This window comes from Dendropsophus ebraccatus, chromosome 3 (genome assembly GCF_027789765.1).
Source record: "Dendropsophus ebraccatus isolate aDenEbr1 chromosome 3, aDenEbr1.pat, whole genome shotgun sequence".
In the NCBI taxonomy this organism is placed as follows: Eukaryota; Metazoa; Chordata; class Amphibia; order Anura; family Hylidae; genus Dendropsophus; species Dendropsophus ebraccatus.
Window position 1 is genome coordinate 40971779 of NC_091456.1, and position 20306 is coordinate 40992084.

A 20306-nucleotide genomic window follows, 5' to 3' on the forward strand; every position below is an offset into this window, starting at 1 on the left:
TGATGACTGTCTCCCTCTCTAACAGCAGCCACCGCCGTCCTCCTTCACTTCAGATTGGCTGGGTTAGAAGCGCTAACCCAGCCCATTGAAGAGAAGGAGGACACGTGATGCCGTCTCGGAGGGTGCGGGCCAGGAGCAGGGAGCCGTGTCGGAGTGGACTGAGAGCTGATGATTCTATGCAATCCGTGGGGGTGGGGGCACCTAGATAACAGCAAAACTGTGCAGAATCCGTAATAACTTTATATTGAAAAGATGGAAAGCTACTGGTGGGCAACGTATTAATGCAAAAATAATTTTGGGGGGAATACCCCTTTAACGTCACTGTTTCTGAGAGAATTCTAAAACTCCCTGATCCACTAAATTAAGGGAAATAGCAGTATATGAGCATTTCCCATAATTAATGTACATTAGAAATTTGTCTAACTTTCCATAAGTAATAACATATCAAAAAATAATTTTGGCCGGACTTCCCCTTTAACCCTTTAAGGACGGGGCCACTTTTCGTTTTTGCGTTTTAGTTTTTTCCTCCTTGTGTTTAACCCCTAGACGACCCAGGACATAGAGTTACATCATGGAAGTCTGTCACCAGACGACCCTGGACGTAACTCTACGTCCTGGGTGTTTCTCCGGCTATAAAGCGCGCTCCGGAGCGGAGCGCGCTTCACAACAGGTGGGGGCTGGCTGCATTCAGCAGCCGGGACCTCACCATTAATGACACGCTACAGCGATCACACTGCTGTGTGTCATTAACCCGCTGCGTTTAAGTGTAAGTGACAGGGGGAGTCCCCTGTCACTTACTGATCGGGGGTCCCGATCGTTAAAACGGACCGCCGGAGGTCTCTCACCTTCCTCCGTGTGGTCCGATCGGCGATCTGTTCTCTGAGCCTGCACAGGCAGGCTCAATAAGCAAATCGCCGATAACACTGATCAATGCTATGCCTATGGCATAGCAATGGTCAGTGTAGAAATCAAAGTAGTGAATGTAAAAGTCCCCAAAGGGACTTAAAATGTGTAAAAAAAATTAAAATTAAAAACACCAATACACTACCCCAAAGCCCCTCCCCCAATAAAAGTTGAAATCACCCCCCTTTCCCATTATATAAATAAAACATATAAAAATAAATAAACATATAATATACCGTGCGTAATTGTCCAATCTATTAAAGTATAACAAGTGTCATTGCGAACGGAGAACGGCGTACACGAAAAGAGGGAAAAAAGTGCGCGGATTACCCATTTTATGTTACATTATATATAAAAAATTGCATAAAAAGTGATCAAAACGTCCGATCTTCACAAATATGGTATTAATAAAAACTAGAGATCATGGCGGAAAAAATGTCACCCCATACAGCCCCATAGGTGAAAAAATAAAACCGTTATAAGTGTCACAATAGGGCCATTATATTATTAACTAATTGCCAAAAAAAAGGATTTCATAAAAAAATATATATATAACATTAGAGAATCTGTGTAACCTGCATATGGTTGTGTTCGGACTGACCTATAGAATAATAGTGTCATGTCGCTGTTACCATATAGTGCATTACGTAGACACAGGAACCCCCCAAACGTTACCATGTTGCATTCTTTTTTACGATTTTACCTATTTATATCTTCATAAATAATATATTTGGAATTCCATCATTCATGTTATGGTAAAATGAAAGACGCCATTACACAGTACAACTATTCCTGTAAAAAACAAGCACTTACATGGCCTTGTAGATAGAAAACTGAGAGTGCTAGAGCTCTTAGAAGGGGAGGAGGGAAAAACGGAAACACTAAGATCAAAATTTGCACGGTCCACTGGGTCATTTTGGGCCTGGTCCTCAAAGGGTTAAAAGGTCATAGCACTTGCATTTTTCCACCTAGAAACCCACATGAGCCCTTAGTTTTTGCGTCACTAATTGTACTTTGCAATGACAGGCTGAATTTTTGCATTTGGTACACTACGAAACCAGAAAAAAATTCAAAGTGTGGTGAAATTGAAAAAAATAAAACGCATTTATTCTATTTGGGGGGACTGTGTTTTTACGCCATTCGCCCTGGGGTAAAACTGACTTGTTATGCATGTTCCACAAGTGGTTACGATTACAACGATGTAACATGTATAACTTTTCTTGTATCTAATGGCCTATAAAAAAATTCAAACCATTGTTAACAAATATACATTCCTTAAAATTGCTCCATTCCCCGGCTTATAGCGCTTTTATCCTTTGGTCTATGGGGCTGTGTCAGGTGTCATTTTTTGCGCCATGATGTGTTCTTTCTATCGGTACCTTGATTGCGCATATACGACTTTTTGATCGCTTTTTATTACATTTTTTTCTTGATTTGATGCGACCAAAAATGCGCAATTTTGCACTTTGGGATTTTTTTGCGCTTACTCTGTTTACCGTGCGAGATCAGGAATGTGATAATTTAATAGTTCGGGCAATTACGCACGCGGTGATAGCAAACATGTTTATTTATTCATTTACTTTTATTTAAAACCTGGGAAAAGGGGGGTGATTCAAACTTTAATTAGGGGAGGGGGCTTTTTACTAATAACAATACTTTTTTTTTTTTTTTTTTTTTTACACATATACTAGAAGCCTCCCTAGGGTTAGGGTTATTCCCCCTGGGGGACTTCTAGTATATACACTTTGATCTCTCATTGAGATCTTTGCTGTATAGTTATACAGCAAAGATCAATGAGATCGGCACTCGTTTGCATCCGGCTGCTGCAGCCGAAAACAAACGAGTGCCGAGACGGGGACAGCGTTGACAACGTTGTTTTTGTAGCACTGGATAACCCCTTTAAAGGAGAATTTTGGGCAGGGGGATTTTTGCCAAAGTGCTGGGGAAGGGGAGGATGAAAGAAATAACATGCACTCACCTCCCTGGCTTCAACTTTCTGAAATACACAACATGTACTAGAGTGGTACATGCCAACATCCAGAAATCAGGAACAGGACTATTATTATATACACCTGATGGCCACTTTCTTACAGACATCCGTAGAGCAGCATGTTGGACCTGCTTTGGCCTTCAGAACCTAATAGATTCACCATATCATGGATACAGGGACAGGATGGCTTCTTGTCGCACATTAGATGGAGGTGCTGACATGCTCTTGGCAGCCCATTCAGCCTTATCCCAGAGGTGCTGTATAGAATTAGGATCTGGACACTGTGAAGGCCAAAGTAAGCCCGCTGTCATGTTCCTGGAGACAGTCCATTACTAGGCTATGTTTACAGTGTTTGGGGGAGGGGGTTAACCGTAATCAAAGGCAGCCTAAAAATAGACTTTTTCTTTAGTGTTGGGCTCTATTGAAATCAATAATTAAATAGCCAGTAGACCTGGGTAGATGACTGCTAGGGAAGCTGATCTCACCAGCTCCCCTCTCTCCTGTCAGACCTTTCAGGCCGTGCTCCATCCCTGCTGCCTTTGTAACTGACCTGCCGTACGGACCTTCCGTGCCGCTCTGAGCTTAGGGAGAGAGCAGGCTATGCCCTTCCTCCCCAAACACAGAGCGACACGGAAGGTCCAAACGGCGGGTCGCTCAGCCAATCAGTGATTGCGGTGGGACACTGCCCCAGTCAACAACTGGCTATAAGTGCAATCGCTCAGCTGGGCTGGGACGTTGTAGCTGGAAGAGCCATACCCGGTTTTCAGCCAAAAATGTCAGTCAGTGGGACCGGGGCAACACACGGACAGGTGAGTTTAGGTTGTTTATTATTTTCCCACACCCCCTGCCTTCCTGCCTTTTTTAAAATTTGGTGGGACTTCCCATTCTAACTAGAGATGAGCGAAATGGGTTCGAGTCGATCTGTTCGGTATTTGATTAGCAGTGGCTGCAGAACTTGGATAAAGCTCTAAGGTTGTCTGGAAAACATGGATACAGCCAATGACTATATCCATGTTTTCCACATAGCCTTAGGGCTTTATCCAATTTCAGCAGCCACCGCTAATCAAATGCCGAAAGTTCGGGTTCGGATCATCTCTACCTCTAACTTATCCAAGTGATTCTGAGACTGTTTTTCGTGACATGCTATTCTTTAGGTTAGTGGTAAATTTTGGCCACTATCTGTTTAATTTTCTTGTGAAAAATGCCCCCATTTCATGAAAACAATAGCATCATTAGCATTTTTCTACATTTACATTTTCTCTGGTCACCATGCAGATTTTCTGGCTCAGTTGCCCCTAGCAACCAATCAGATTCCACTTTTCATTCTTCACAGATCCTTTCAAAATGAAAAGTGGAATCTGATTGTTTGGTAGGGACAACAGAGCCAGGTCTACTTTACACCAGTTTGATAAATCTCCCCCTATGTGTTTATTGTACTTTTTTTTTGTTTTTTTGTTACCACAGTATCTATAGGGTTAACTTCCAGAAACCGAGCATGGCTCAGGTCCCAGCAGTTGCCTGGCCATCACTGACCACTAGGGCCCACCATCATCCACGGACGCACCACAAAAATGGACGTACAGTCAGCTTTTTTCGTTTATTGGAATTGAGCTGGAAAACCACAACCAATATTTAGATGATTGGTGCAAATTCTAATAGTAAGCGGCCATGTTTTCGTAAGCCTGGACAAGGTGATTAAAGCTTACTTGTAATACCACACATCCTGAGAAGAGATGTAATGCCTTTTTTTGTAGTTATGTGTTTTGGATAACACTAGGGACGAACAAATTTACAGTAACAATGAAACAAAACACTTTGCTAGGTTAGACCGGCAGCCCGTCAGGCTGCTGGCTCCAAAGCGTGTGTTGCTCCGCGTCCTGGGAAAAGCTGGATCCAGTCCTGGGACACAGAAAAGTTTCACAGGACTGGATCCAGCTTTTCCAAGCACAGAGTGGCACAGACTTGACAGGCTGCTGGCCAAACAGAGTTTTGCTTCATTCTTCCTGTAAATTCGCTCATCCCTAGATAACACCATCTGTATTTTTTTTAGTTGCCTATGCTAAAGTTGTTGCATAAGCTAAAAAAAATCTCTAACATCCTATGATGAAAAGAGCAGAGTCCATATAAGCATTCTAAAAGGCATGATGTTAGGCTTGTTTATCCTGGAAGGGACTTGTGCAATCCAGACCACAGCTGGGGACACCAGTGTTAGGACATTCATGACCTCTCTAAAGTGCATTGACTCGATAAGTAAGAGCCATTAGCCTCTCAAGAGAGGTCAATAACTGACATTAGCTGAAATAGAATATTCATGTTAGGATTAATAGGGGTTGCCGTAGGTTCTTCTCCAGCTGCAGCACCAATAAGTTCCCTAGCTGAGAGATGAGCTAACTTGCCGAAAGTTTTCATCACCGGGTTATGTTCACAGCAATGCAGCACATGCATGGATTTGTACATAAACATACCTAACAAAAAGTAATCTTTTATGGGTATATGTCTGCATTAACACTGTGAGAGACACACAATAGTAGTACAAACCACTGCTGTCTACAGTAGATTCCCTAGACTGGATACAATAATGCTCTCAGTAAGGGTATGTGCACACTGAGCAATTCTCGAGGAATTGTAGCTGAAAGTTTTCAGGCAGAATTCAAGCAGAATTTAAGCCCCCCATTGACTTCTATAGGATTCCTCTAGCAGCTCTACAGCAGAAAATTCTGCTTGGAAATTCTGCAGTGTGAACAACAGAGCAGAAAACCCATTGAACACAATGGGACTTTGCTCTGTACATATTTTACGGGAGGAATTTCAAGCTGAATTCCTCGCCTTTTCCTCAGTGTGCACATACCCTAAGGCTATGTGCACACTGAGGAAAAGGCGAGGAATTCAGCTTGAAATTCAGCTTGAAATTCCTCCTGTAAAATATGTACAGAGCAAAGTCCCATTGTGTTCAATGGGCTTTCTGCTCTGCTGTTCACACTGCAGAATTTCCGAGCAGAATTTTCTGCTGTAGATCTGCTAGAGGAATCCTATAGAAGTCAATGGGGGGCTTAAATTCTGCTTGAATTCTGCCTGAAAACTTTCAGCTACAATTCCTCGAGAATTGCTCAGTGTGCAAGGGCCCTCAGGGTTCACACTGAGTAAATCAGGCGGAATTCTGCCTGCCTTGGTGTGCCTGGGAGAGCTTGCGCACCTCCGCTGCCGCCACTCTCTGCTCAAAGAATTGACAAGTCAATTCTTTGAGCGGAGGCACACAGGCTCTCCCACAGACAGGCTATGGCACACCAAGGCAGGCGGAATTCTGCCTGATTTACTCAGTGTGAACATACCCTAACGTTGGATTCATATACGCAATACGCATAATGGGTGCATCTTTGCTCAGCATGGAATCTGCAACATTCACTGAGGATTTATTGCAGGTGTAATGTCAAAGGGAAACCTCATAATGTAACCACATGAAGTGACATGTTGCATATATAAAATCCGCACAGAAAGTCAGTATTCATGTTGATTTTTTTCTGCAGCAGGTGCATGAGATAGATAAAATGTCATCCACATTGCTCATTGTGTCATATGCTGTGGATTTTTTGGATCCGGAGTGTATCTGCAATGCAGAGCTCCATCCTCATGCAGTTCCAATGTGTTTTTTTTTTTTTTTTAATGCTGCAGCTTATATACAGTCAAGGAGCAGGTAAAGGGCTTTACTTATATGAGGAATACGCTATGTGCAAGTGTGAAATACCACATCCTAAGGCCTTATTCACACATCTGTCAAAGTTGTCAGTGACTGAAGATCCACAATCAAGGATCAACTTAGTGCCCATTGATTTCTATTGTGCTATTGACACGCTTTGTCACGGATCCACAATCCGTTCTGTAAAAAAAAAAAAGAAGAAAAAAATAGGACATGCACTAGTGTGGATTGTTATTGCGGTATGGATTAGCCAATAGAAGTCTAAGGGATCCGTGTTTTTTTGCAAACGTCACTGAACATGTGAATGAGCCCTTAGGTTTTTTTATTTCACGGCAATATAGATGGATAATTGGATACCCATCTATCTATACTGCAGTCAAAGTGAAAAATAAAAAAGGACAAAATGCCAGTTCTGCTACTTTTGCAGTATTATTCAGGCAATTTTTAGCCAGTAAGAAAAAAAAAAAAAAAAAAAAACACTTCCTTATTCATCAGGCGGATTATTCAGTTCTCTTAGGCTGCCACTACAGTTTTTGAGCCGAAACTAGGAGTGGATTAAAAAGGAATAAGAAATCTAAAGAAAGCACTAATACTTTTCAGGGCTCCAGATGGCGACCAAAATGGTCGCCAATGCGACTGACATTTTGCAAATGGCGCCCAGATTTATTAATCTGGGCGCCATTTGCGACTGGCCCCGGCGGCAGCGCGCTGTCTCTTTAAGATGCGCGGCTGATGCGCATCAGTGAGCTGCCTGGGGCCCTGACTTCCGGCACAGGAAGCGCACGTCAGAGACGCTTCCTATGTCAGAAGTCACAGCCCCGGCGTACAGGGAGCTCACTGATGCGCCGCGCTGCCGGGGATAGGACGGGACACCCCCGGCAGCCGCGCATCAGCCAGGGACAGCGTCCGAAGAAGAAAAGGATCGCCGGGGGAGCGGGTTGTCAGGTGAGTTTGTGTGTTTGTTTTTTTTAAATATTGCTTAGCATAGAGGAAAGGGGGGGGGGGCATCTATAATGGGGGGAGAAGAGGGGCCAACTTCAAGGGGGGGAGAGGGGGCCATCTATAAGGGGAGGGGGTATCTATAAGGGGGGGAGAAGAGGGGGCATCTATAATGGGGGGGGAGAGGGGGCATCTATAAGGGGAGGGGGTATCTATAAGGGGGGGAGAGGAGGGGGCATCTATAAGGGGAGGGGGTATCTATAAGGGGGGGGAGAAGAGGGGGCATCTATAATGGGGGGGGAGGAGGGGGCATCTATAATGGGGGTAGAGAGGGTCATCTATAAGGGGAGGGGGTATCTATAAGGGGGGGAGAAGAGGGGGCATCTATAATGGGGGGGAGAGGGGGCATCTATAATGGGGGTAGAGAGGGTCATCTATAAGGGGAGGGGGCCATCTATAAGTGTAGGGCAAACTGGCTGCATACACTGGGAGATAGATATATGCACAATTATTATTATCAGGGCCCCTCAGGTGTCTGTATTGTAGGGGGTCACTTGCATTAGTCACTAGGTGAGAGATATATCTATTTATATACACATCTTGTGGGGGGTCACTATGGCTGCAGTCAGAAGTCTAGCTCAGTATGTATAGACTGTTGCAAGCTTTTAAAGGGAACCTGTCACCCCCGGTGCCGGGGTGACAGGCTCCCAACCCCCCGTTAGAATCCCCTATACTCACCTCATCGCGCCGGGTCCCGCTTCTGGAGGTGGTCAGGTCACGGAGATCTCAGCCGCTGCAGCCCGGCGCGCACACTGAGAGATGAGTCCAACACTCATAGAGAATGACGGAGCGCTGGACTCTCCCGTCATTCTCTATGAGCGTTGGACTCATCTCTCAGCGCACGCCGGGCTGCAGCGGCTGAGATCTCCGTGACCCGACCATCTTCAGAAACGGGGTGAAGATGAGGTGAGTATAGGGGTCTCTAACGGGGGGTTGGGAGCCTGTCACCCCGGCACGGGGGTCGACAGGTTCCCTTTAAGTTCAAGTTCAGAAGAGTAAGCCTCATTAAAAGGCTAGCCAAGTGAAGCTGAAGTACTGAGTCAGACTGTATATGGTTGTCAAGTTGCAAGTTTCCATGTTGAACGTTTTCAAACTAAGAAAAGAAAGGATCTAAAGGAGGAGGAGGAGGAGGATGCTGCCGTGGCCTCTGCACACAGTAAGTCCCATTTAACATAACATTAATTTTACATGGTTTAAAATGTTGGCGACCAAATATTCTATTTGGCGCCTAAATTTTTCAGGTTAGGAGCCAATGGCTCCTAGGTAAATTTTTTAGTCTGGAGCCCTGCTTTTGCTTTTTGCTGGATCTACTCTCGGCCTTGGTTCTAAAACTGCAGTTTAAAAAAAAAAATAAAAAAAAAAACTGGTGTGCAATGTCCTTATACCTGCCTCAATGAATACCTTTTCTCCAACAACGACGTTCTCTATGTAGCTCAATGGTCTCCTACTTCTGCCCACAACCTGGGATAGTGATTGCTATATTTTGAGCCCTATTTTATTTTTCCATCTACAGGACTGTAAATGGCTGCGATTCGATGAGTGAACTTGAAGAGCACTCTGGTTCGTCCAAATCCAAAGAGTCAACGTTCTCGAGGTTCACTCATCTCTAATTGTGATATGTATATGTCTCGCAGTACCATTTTAGGGTATATTGGACTTTTTGATCACATTTTATTCTATACTTTCTGTGATCAAAAATAGGCATTTTTCCAGCAGTGCATTTTTGTTTTTATCCTTTACAGTAGTCACCTTGCAGGATCAGTGACATTATGTTTTATTATTTTGCATCAATACCAATTATTTGAAATGAAAACGAGTAAGTGGGAGGGTTTTATAAGCAACCATTTCATTGTTTATACAGTATCACTGTAGTATTGTATTGCAGTGCACTGGGGGATTGGTAATCCGCTAATACAGCCTGTCTGCGGCAGATCTGTAATAGCAGATCTACCATAGAAGCCACAGAGGACTTCAGATGGTCTCTGGCAACATGGCAACCAATCAGAACCCTGTGATGTTTGTCAGAGTTGCAGATGGAAACTCTTGGTGTGTTTACATGAAACGATTATCCTTAGAATTTTCGTTATTTGAGCGAATTTTCGTCATATGAGCGATAATCGCTCTTGTAAACACAGTGAACCATCAAGCAACGAGCAAGAAATCGTTCATTGTGATCTTTCAACATGTTCTCAAATCGTCAATGGATAAAACTTTTCAGATCGCTTTGTGTAAACAGTCTTTCACAGATTCACCCTGTGTGTGAGATGGGCTTAAACGATCTTATAAACAATCGCAATAACGATTTTTCTAATAAATATTCTAACGATTTGTCTAAAAGCTGATCATTCTAAAAACCAAATCATTGCTTCAAAATCGTTAAACGAAGGATTGGGCGAATTATCGCTTTGTGTAAACGTAGCATCAGTGTGGACAATTGCCAAATAATTGTTAAAAGTAACCATTTAAAAACAGATACGTTAAACGATATCTGGGCAGCCCAGCCTAAAGACAGAGACGTTTTTCATCGGAGATGATCTTTTTTTGATTCTTCTTCTCCAGCTATCAAAAAGCATATTGCACAATACTTGAGTATTAGGTGATAATAAGCAATAACCACAATACACGGAAATACTTTTTTATGAAAAATAATTATATCATTCAGAAACATGACAATAGCAGTAATACATGGGGATCGTCAGAGATAAAATGTTGAAATAAAGGTACAAATTTAAAATTCTTTGGGGGAAGGGAGGCTGTTTCCCTGAGAGCTAAGATATTTGGGATGCAAAGGTCACCCCCACTCTGCACCCACACCTATCCAGGCTACAAACATGCAGAATATTGCTCCTTCAGCATAGCTTTATCAAGTTCTGCCCTATTCCATTTCAGTGCATGACTCTCAATTGAATGTGTATTCCTTAAAATCCAGGCTCCATGTTCCCGGCTGCTATGCATACTACACTTCCCATTAAATTGTTGAACCCAGCTTTCAGCTAAATGAGTTAATGGAAATTCATGAGAATATCTTTCCCAGTATGCACATAAGCACATCTTATTGCATGTTCTCTATCTTCTGATGATAGAGCAGCTGGGCATGCTTATAGCAACCATGAAATTACCATAAAACCCCTCCCTTGTTAAGAAACCTTTGGAGTGAAACCCTCCCACCTCCCCAACCCCCAAATAAAACCCCTAACCCTTAATAAGTCAGTCTGACTTGGGTCTGTGCTCAGGATTATTCTTCCTGGCACAGTCCCCGTTCTGCTGGACACGTGATGGCTTCTTACGTCCTGATGCTGGAGGGCGCAGATAGAACAAGAAGAGATGGCGATAACAAGGATGGCTTAGAGCAAATTTCATGAATCCATCTGGGGAAAAACAAAAAGACAAATAGCTTTAGGGAATTCTCTGAAAAAATCCTCAGAACTGTTCTTGCTCGTATTTTAGATTTAACAAACCAGTGTTAGGTACCCAAGCACTTCAGAATTGAAATATACAACATGCTGAAATTTGGTCCCCAAGCTGTTTTGTAGATGTGACCATAAGTAGACCTGTGTTTTCTTGGCATACATACAGTATTGGTAGATCACAGTGTAAACAGACAAGGTGTTCACAAAGATTTCTGTACACACCATTTTCACACAGACTGCAAATACATAGGTTGCCATTTATTGAATTAGGTCTTAAATTAGGCCCCGGCCGAATTCACTAAGAGGCGCATGCTTCCAGCAGATTGTGGGTACAGAGTCGCTTTAAAACCCAAATGTCCCAATAAAGTGCTAATGCAAAGTTAACAAGATGGGTCAATAAGAAATGGTAGAAATACAAGTATAGAAAGAGGATAACATCACATGGAGATGGAAGGTTAACCACTAAAGTGCTGTATACTGTGGGGTGTTTCTTAGGCGTGAGGCCCGCACGGTATACAGCACTTTAGTGGTTATCTGTCCATCTCCAGCTCTTGGCATTTGTTTTGTATGTGAGCTTATCCTCTTTCTATACTTGTACGTCTGACATTTCTTATTGACCCATCTTGTTAACTTTGCATTAACACTTTATTGGGACACTTGGGCTTTGAATGCCACGCATATTTATTACTCTACTCACAGTGGTCCATGTAATACTGGTGGACAGCATTTGGCCCATACATTTTGCCACTGATTCTTTATATATTGCACTTTTTTTTTTATACATGTTTCAACGGCCAATGTGTGTCTAATACCTTTGTACTAACCATGTGGTTTCCTCCCCTGCTGCTATTGCCTGTCTACCTCCATGTTTACATAATCATGTTTTGTTTTTATCAAGGTAAGGTAATTTTCTTTCAAATAAAAATAGTATATTTTGCTTATATAAGCCTCTGATAGTGTTGAGCGGTTCTGGCAAAATGTTTGTGCTCTGCAACATTATCCAAATCTGAACACTCAACATTTGATGACCCGCAGCTGAAGTAGTAAGATTCTGCTCTAGGGCTGCCAGGATAATATACATACAGCCTATGGCTATGTTCACACTACGTAAAACTACGGCCTTAGTTCTCGTCACAGAACTATGGCCGTAGTTTTGAGTGGCGGAACATAACCTTACTTTCAATGGGATCCCGGCCGGAGCGTACACATATCGTACACGCTCCGGACGGGATCCCATGCGGCGCTGGAAAAAACTGACAGGTCAGTTTTCTGCGGCCGGAATTCAGTGAATTCCGCCCACAGAAAGACCTGTCAGTTCACACAGTGAAGCGAGCGGCTCTGGCCGCTGGCTTCACTGTGGGCTATGAGAAGCGCTGATGCGGGCGCACGCTGATACGCCCGCATCAGAGCTCTGCAGCCAGAAAGATCACCCCGGCCGGTACTTAAGAGATGATCCGGCCAGAGACTGGCCGTACCGTGACCCCGGCCGGGGTCACGGTACGGCCGGTCTCATACGAAGTGTGAACATAGCCTATGGCTGTAGCCATGTTTTCTATGACTCCCTAAGGCAGCATCCAACTTCTGCAGCCGCGGGGAATCAAATGCAGATCTTTCGGGTTCGCATAACAAGCACTTTGTTTCCACTTGGCACTGCTGTGTATGGATTTATGGAAAGCCTGAGAGACTAAATCTACACATGGCACAATTGACTTTCCGGATATATCCAAGCAGTAAAAAAATGTAAACAGTGCTTAGCCAAGTGCTTTTTCCCAATCGTAGGGGGTACATGGACCCCCACCAATCAAATCTTGTTAGAAGTATTTTGTAAGTAAATTATGAGTGAATTAACTAATAGCTGTGAAACATGTTTAGGGTATGTTCACACGTACCGCATCCTCAGCGGATTTGACGCTGCGAGTTAGCAGCAAAATCCCCTGCGGATCCAGTACGGTGAATATGAATGGGTCCCAAACACGCAGCGGAGCTGAGTGTATGGTACCCGGCCTCTTTAACCCCCGCGGCACCGACCGAAAGTCTGCCCGCCCGCAGCCCCGGCCCCCTTCCGCCCTGAGCATACATTACTAGCTCGGCGCTGCGGCTTGATTCAGGCTCCCAGCTCCCTTCGCTCCTCTTCAGCCAATCAGTGCTGCCGTGCACTAATTGGCTAAAGAGGAGTGAGGGGAGCCGGGAGCTTCACACAGCCGTGGCCCCTGAGCAGGTAATGTATGCTCGGGGCCGGGGCTGCGTGCGGGCAGACTTTCGGCCAGCGGTGCGGGGGTTAAAGGGGCCGGGTCCCAAACACGCAGCAGATCCGCTGCGTGTATGGGACCCACTCAAATTCACAGTACTGGATCCACAGCAGATTTCGCTGCTAACTCGCAGCGTCAAATCCGCTGCGGACGCGGTACATGTGAATGTACCCTTAAAGTGCTGCAATGTTTGTTGGTGCTAGATTATTATTACATTATTTGCAGTAGACAGTTCTGTGACGCGCTTCTTACCTTTTTTAAGGCCCCTAGTCTCATGTGGGCAAAGCTCCGAATATACTTTGCCACTTTCTGCAGGAGGAGATCCCACAAGTGAACGAAGAATGGACGAAAACCCATCAGCAGACAGTAAAAAGCAGCCATCAGCATCACAGGTGGAAAACAACTGGAAGGTAAACATTAGAGATAAAGTAAATAGCAATACAGCTAGACTGCCGAGTCTTAAAGGGTTTGTTTGATCAGAAACTAGCACTTTTAAAAATGTGGCCCTTCTGGTGATAAGCCAGCAACCCACCGAAAAATAGATTCTTCTGGGGGACAATGGCAGTCATTTTGATGAATGTCCCTCCTTGTAATACAAGGATAGCTCTGGTCTAGCCTATTAGGAGCTGCTTGTACAGAGCAGCTCTCCATTCTGCCTTACAGAGGAAAGCCCTCACCCCCAAGATGTACATATATCCTAATAGAGCAAATGGACAGGGTTTGTCTTCATGCGAGTTCTATTGTATTCATTAATACAACACTGAAAACCCAGCAGAATGTCAACAACTTACATCAAAAGCCAGCTTTGCCAACTCCTCCGCAGAACGCGTGGCATCCTGCGCTGCTAAAACTAACGAGACTTCTCTAAAATCAATCATTCCGCTGGCATCCTAAGGGGACAGAACAATGTCACATTATATACTACTTATAATGTGCAGATTAAGAAATATAATAGAAGATTATACGACTGTACAGTACATCCAATGTTATATATGTGCTCATCAAACTGCGAGGTGCATCATCATAATAACACTGAACATATAAGATTCAGACAAGGCCCCTACAACTTTTGCTAAAAAGAAAAAAAAAAATCTATGCACTGGGAATGCCTGCTTAGGCAATCACTGATTGGCCAAGTATGTATTACCTGTGTGTCAGTATGGGGAGAGGAAGTGGAGATCAGACACTGTCAGAATAGCAGCAGTGAGGGATTCGCAAGATGCCTACACAGTGAGTGGCGATAGTAATACATAGTAGTACATTGACCCAAATGTAAAATGCACTATATGTCTAAATGTATAAAAATCAAAAGTAATCCAAGAAAGTGATCAGTCCACTTTTTTTCATACTGCCCCTATGAGCACCAACTTCTCACCTTGGGGAAGTAGCTGAAGACTCGGGAAATGACATCAGTCTGTGTAAGCCCCAGCTTCTCCGCCAGCTCATCCAATCCCACGCGTGAACAGACCCCCTCCAAGCAGAGATCAATCAGCCCCTGTACACTGTCAAAGGAGAACCTGTGGGAGAAGGAAACATACTGATCAGAAAATGCAGGGTTCTTTTTCTACAGGACCACAGTTCTATGTTTTCTGGGTAATGCTGGTGTCACACACAGTTTTCTGTGCTGCAGATGTTAGCTGAAAGTCATTAATATATAACACTAGGAGGAGTGTGTAAAATCCTTACAGATGTCGGTATAACATGGTAATACTTTTAGAAGACTTTATGTTTTGGCCAAGGTGAACCTTGACCAAATGATCCTGTCCCCCCCCAATTCTCTTAATGACAAGATTGCAATTACTCCTCATGCCCAAAATTATTTAGTATTTAAATTTTCCCCTGACAAGTTCTGTAGCATGTTAACTGAGCCAAGTATAAACCTTCACTTGTCTACCGAAGGATCTAAAATGTCATGAGCTAAGAAAATCCGGAAAACTAGAGGAAAGTGTAATGAATTCCTGTCTGGGCGCTGCAGAAGGATTCTCTCCTCTACATTAGGAGTATCCCACCATTGGGACTGTCTGGCCAACAGGCCAGAGAATATATATGCACAAAGGGCTTCAAGGTTAGAGTCCACCTGGAGTTTGTACAATCTGCTGTATCTGCATCAGTGTGACAAGATTACAGGAGGCCTCATCCTCCTTACTCCTCACTTACCCAGCCTTCTTAAGAATTTTTCCAATTTCCCAGATTTTGGGATCCAGAGGAACTTTCAGGTGTCCCAGAGGTGAAACTGGTGTGTCTCCTATCAGCTCAAACTCAGTAGCTGGTTTTCCAAGCGCCCTAAAATTCAATAAATGGGAAATTTCCATTGAAGTCGAGGAACATATACATATATACACTCTAACTAAAAAAAAAAAAAAAAAAAAAAAGTCATTTTTTTCACTGATGACTTCACCACTTTCCTTCCACATACTCACTTTGCCATAACTTTCTGCATATTGTTGGCATATAACACAGGATCTGCTCTCTCTTCTGGACTAGGGTTATACACTGGCAGAAACTGCAAAAGATAGAGAGATTACATGAGACTGCTGAAAAAAAGAAGTAGATGGTACAGTGTTTATATAGGTCACTCATTTTACTGAATTTTTAAAGGTTCCTTGAAAGCTTTTTTCAGGTTTTCCACATGCTACGCCACCAGGGTGTGATTGGGAGAGTGCTTAAGCCTGGCCCCCCCGCTGATCAGAGAGCACCTGCATTGGCACCTATACACATGGTGCCAGAGGCAACGGCTACCCTAAACAGCTGATCAGTGGGGGTGCGGGGTGTCAGCACCCCACCAATCAGACACTGACGGCCTATCCTATAGACAGGTCATTACTGTTATAAACCCAGACAACCTTTTGGAACCCCATCTTTTATCATATATTCAGTATAATTGTGTGTTATTTACACACTGTAGGACAGATGTATCAGGGCTAGCATAACTACTGAGGCCCATGGCAACCAATCGAAATGGGATTATTTTTGGATATTTTTGGCCATGGATAGTTTTATTTTTTTTTTCCTTTGTGCCATTTTACATTAAATATGCCCTGTGTATTTAGGCTGTTATCAAGGAATACCCACCAAGGACTTAAAAGGGTTTATTCAGGAAAAACTGGATAGAAAAGTTTATAATGTTGCAGATAATCACAGACTGCACAGTCTCAAAAGGTAGGAAGAGTGACAAGCAGGGCACTGGAAGAACTCGTTTTATTTTTCTCAATGCTGCCCCAAAAAACTTTTTAGTCCCCAGATAATCCCTTTAACTGATCTTGTATATCGGTATAAACACAGATAATGTAAAAGTGAGATTTTAGATTTTTGTATACCAATACGTTTTTGTGGTTAAGGTAGTGAAATACTATTATAGTGACTTGAGATGCCTCACTACCATTCCCTTGAAGTGTTACAGTTTGCATACAAAGATAAACCAACAAGCTTCTTCCCATTAATAATTGAGATTGAGGTGGTGTCCCATGGAAAGCCACCCCATAAATCAGATATCCTGTCTCTCAAGTAACCATCAAATCAGAAAAGTTACAAGGGGAAGAGAGAGAGAGAGAGAGAGAGAGAGAGAGAGATTGTGCCAAGAACCTTACTAAGAGGGTTTGTATAGTACACCATTTCTACCTTTCAATGAACTTGTGTGTGCTAGTTACACAATACAATTGTGGTTGTGACATTTTACAACCACATATAACAAATTACTTTTCCTGTCCTGACCACACAACAAGCAGATCTGAACAAAACAAAGCTGTGTTGATTTTTTAAAGGGACGGGTCACTAAGGCTATGCTGTCCTATCCGAGAGCAGCATAAGCTAGTTATTAAAGAGGAGCGCAACTCTAGCATGCTCAAGTACGATCGTTCGGCATTTGAATACTGGTGGCTGAAGATGGATGCAGCCCTAGAGAGTCCGAGACAACATGGATACGGCCTATGACTGTATCCATGTTTTCCAGGCAGCCTTAGGGTTGCATCCAACTTCTTCAGACACCAGTATTTAAAGGAACAGCCTGACAAATATTTGCAGTTAAAATACAGATATACTTTCCTCTGCTTTAAATTCAGAGGCAATATTTAGATCACTATTATTGACTTAAAGGGGCACTCCAGAGAAAATAGAAATGGCAGGACTCCCCTTTAATGCACCACTAACAATAAAATACACGAGTCATACTGCACATGAATAGTTCTGATAGAATGTGACTTGTTCTCCACTTTTCTCGTGTAGTCATGTTCATTGTGTAATCCAAATATCTGTGTATTTGTACAGAACAGTTCAGCAAGATTCCGTTAGACATGCCATTAAGTCCAAAGACCAATATGAGCGTTACAGTTTCTTACTTCAATCTCCAGGTTGATGTAAAACTGAGACATTGTCAGCCAGAGGACCTTTAGCCTGTAAAAAGATAGACTCATAAGGAACTGATGTAAACAAATAACTATTACATGAGTAAAATACAGGAAAAGTAACAAAAAAGTAAGCCCATGTAAATAAAAAGCACTCCCTAAACTGGAATATTGGGGAGGGGGCATAAAACACAAATGTAACAGAAAAATTAAAGGGGTAGCCACTCAAACATAACTTTTGATATGTTGCTGCCCATGGTGAGAACAACAATTCCTTCCATACTTATTATCTATTCAGTTATCTATCCTTCCCTCAGTTCTGAGCTGCTGCTTTCTGCAAATCTGTGGGTGAGCTGTTCTCTGTCTCTAACCCCGCCCCCCCTTCTGCGACAGATGGTGTAAACAAGCCCCTGGCAGGATTTATCAACCTGGTAGTTAGGGTGATGCTGGGAGGGTTAATCACAGTGAGTTTATTAGCAACTTGACCTCAGATTAAACCTCACAGCATTTACAGTGAAGCTACAATGTTGCAGATAAAGCCTGACAGTGACCTTTTAACATCAGTTGTCTTAGAAGGGAGGGGGAGGAGGGGAAGACAGAGAGAACAGCTCATACACAGATAGTTGTGTCTTCAGCAGAAAGCAGCAGCTCAGAACTGGGAAAAGGAGAATAAATAGATAATAACAAGTATGGAATGAATTGTTAGTTTCACCATGGGCAACAACATATTAAAAGTTATGTTTGAGTGGCATACCCCTTTAAGGGGATACAAGAAGGAAAATGCAGCCAGAAAAACCACTAGCTAGAAACCAAGTTATCCGAAGCTCATTAAAAGAAACAGAAACATTACTTACACCCCGTTCCCTTTCCAAGTCCAAATTGTTGCCGGCTGCAGAAAGAAAAAAAAAGAGAAAAGTTACAAAAATAGATAAAATTAACCTCTTTAAGATAACCTGCTGTTAATGTCCCTATAGTGCACGGGGCGATTAGAATGAAAGTTATTTTCTTAACTTGATCCTTAGTGCAGTTTTTGGGAAAATTTTAGTTTATACCCTATGCAAATTAAAAGGTGGGGTGCCCACCCGCCTCTCTGAATGAATATTCAGCCGTCACTCTGCATAAGCGTCTAAATGATGTAACTGCAGGACGCCCCCTTAATATTCATTAGGAGGGTCAACAGGGGCAGATCGATGAACTGAGGGTAGTAGTCCTGCCCCCAGTGCGCCAAACGTTCTCACTTGCATAGGGAATAAACTATGATCCTCCCAAAAATGGTGCTGAGGATCAAGGTAAGGAAACTACCTTCATCCTCAACAACCTGTGCGCTATAGAGACATATCAGCATGTTAGATGCTTCTAACTTGCTGTCAGTTCCCCTTTAAAGTGTAACTGTCAATTAAGGTTTTATTAGGCAAAAAGTTTATTTCTGTACTCAAAAAGCAGTTTTTCAGCCTCCCTGCCTCACTTCTTATCTGTTCATTATCAGAAAAAGTTGTCTACATTACAGAGGAGCAAAGTAAAGACGGGTTTGCTGTGTCCATTATAACCTATGGGGGAGGGGCAGAGGGGGATGAGTGAGCAGGAAGAGCATACGAACAACCCTGCAGTGTGGAGACTGCCAGGGAAAATAAAATGCTGGATTCAGAGGTCAGACTGCTCAGTGCTGGTCTAGGAACTTGGTGAGATAAGATTGCAGGGTGATGTGCTGTGCAAGTCTGCCTTTTCTCCTCTCTGTGCTCACTCATCCCCCTTGACCCCTTCCCCCTTCATAGACCATAATGGACACAGAAAACCTGCTTCTTTCTAAAGTGAGGGAGGGGAAGTAGGAAAACATATTTTTGAGTACAGAAAAAAAAAACTCTTTTGCTAAATAAAACCTATTACAGAGTTTCCTAAAAATCGCTTGTACTATTGATTACTGCATAGTGACATTTAAATGGATACACTTTACGGGTTTAATCACACTGAGTAAAGTCAGGCTGAATTCTGCGGCAAAATTTTATGATGGAATCCTGTCTGTCTTAAGTGACATGTCACCTCTTTGAGTGGAAAGCGGAGGCACGCAAGCTCTCCCATAGACAGGCTATGGCACACAGACAGGCGAGATCCAGCAGCGGAGAGTTCCGCCATGGAATTCCACCCGATTTACTCAGTGAGAACATAGTCATAGCCTTGATATGAAAGTACATGGATAAACCTTTTCTTTTAGATGTTTGTAACTTTCTAGCCAATCTACACTTTCCATATTCTCTTCATATAACTTACCTGTCTGTTAGGATATCTCATCAACACTGGCTGTACAGGCACTCCAGCCACAAAAGCACCTGCAATAGTAGGGAAAAACAATTTGTAAGTATGCATAGCAGTATATGGTTTTTCCCATTTATCGGTAAATTAACTTTTACTTACCAGGTTTAAATTTCAACAAAACTTCTCCATTACCATTTGTGCCCTCTGGGAAGAACAAAACCTACAGAAAAAGATGCATGGACTCAAGTATAATAAGCCTAATGGACGTACATGCAGAAGGAACATGGTGGAATGGAGAAGTTGACGTCAGTTAATAACGTTCTAATAAACAGGAATTACAACTCCAACCTGAGGCCACTCTCCTTGCGAGGTTGCTCTTCTTTTCACCTCCTCCACTACTTTTTTTCGTGATGCCGGATCATGACGGGATACCATAATAGATTGATTGAATCGAAGGAGTGCTGAGGGACA

The 20306-nt window shown here is 43.1% G+C and overlaps 1 protein-coding gene across 1 annotated transcript in view; it reads right to left on the reverse strand.

The window, feature by feature from the left end:
- Positions 1 to 10215: 10215 nt before the first annotated feature.
- Positions 10216 to 20306, reverse strand: part of LPCAT4 (lysophosphatidylcholine acyltransferase 4) — a 30309-nt gene continuing 20218 nt past the window's right edge. Inside the window, exons 4-14 of the mRNA XM_069961553.1 lie at positions 20184 to 20296; positions 19995 to 20055; positions 19851 to 19909; positions 18440 to 18474; positions 17580 to 17634; positions 15666 to 15748; positions 15403 to 15528; positions 14621 to 14762; positions 14037 to 14135; positions 13498 to 13648; positions 10216 to 10954 (exon numbers count right to left, since the gene is read on the reverse strand). Of these exons, the coding sequence (XP_069817654.1) occupies positions 10794 to 10954; positions 13498 to 13648; positions 14037 to 14135; positions 14621 to 14762; positions 15403 to 15528; positions 15666 to 15748; positions 17580 to 17634; positions 18440 to 18474; positions 19851 to 19909; positions 19995 to 20055; positions 20184 to 20296 (1085 nt within the window). The 3' untranslated portion in view covers positions 10216 to 10793. The remainder of the gene's footprint in view (positions 10955 to 13497; positions 13649 to 14036; positions 14136 to 14620; positions 14763 to 15402; positions 15529 to 15665; positions 15749 to 17579; positions 17635 to 18439; positions 18475 to 19850; positions 19910 to 19994; positions 20056 to 20183; positions 20297 to 20306) is intronic.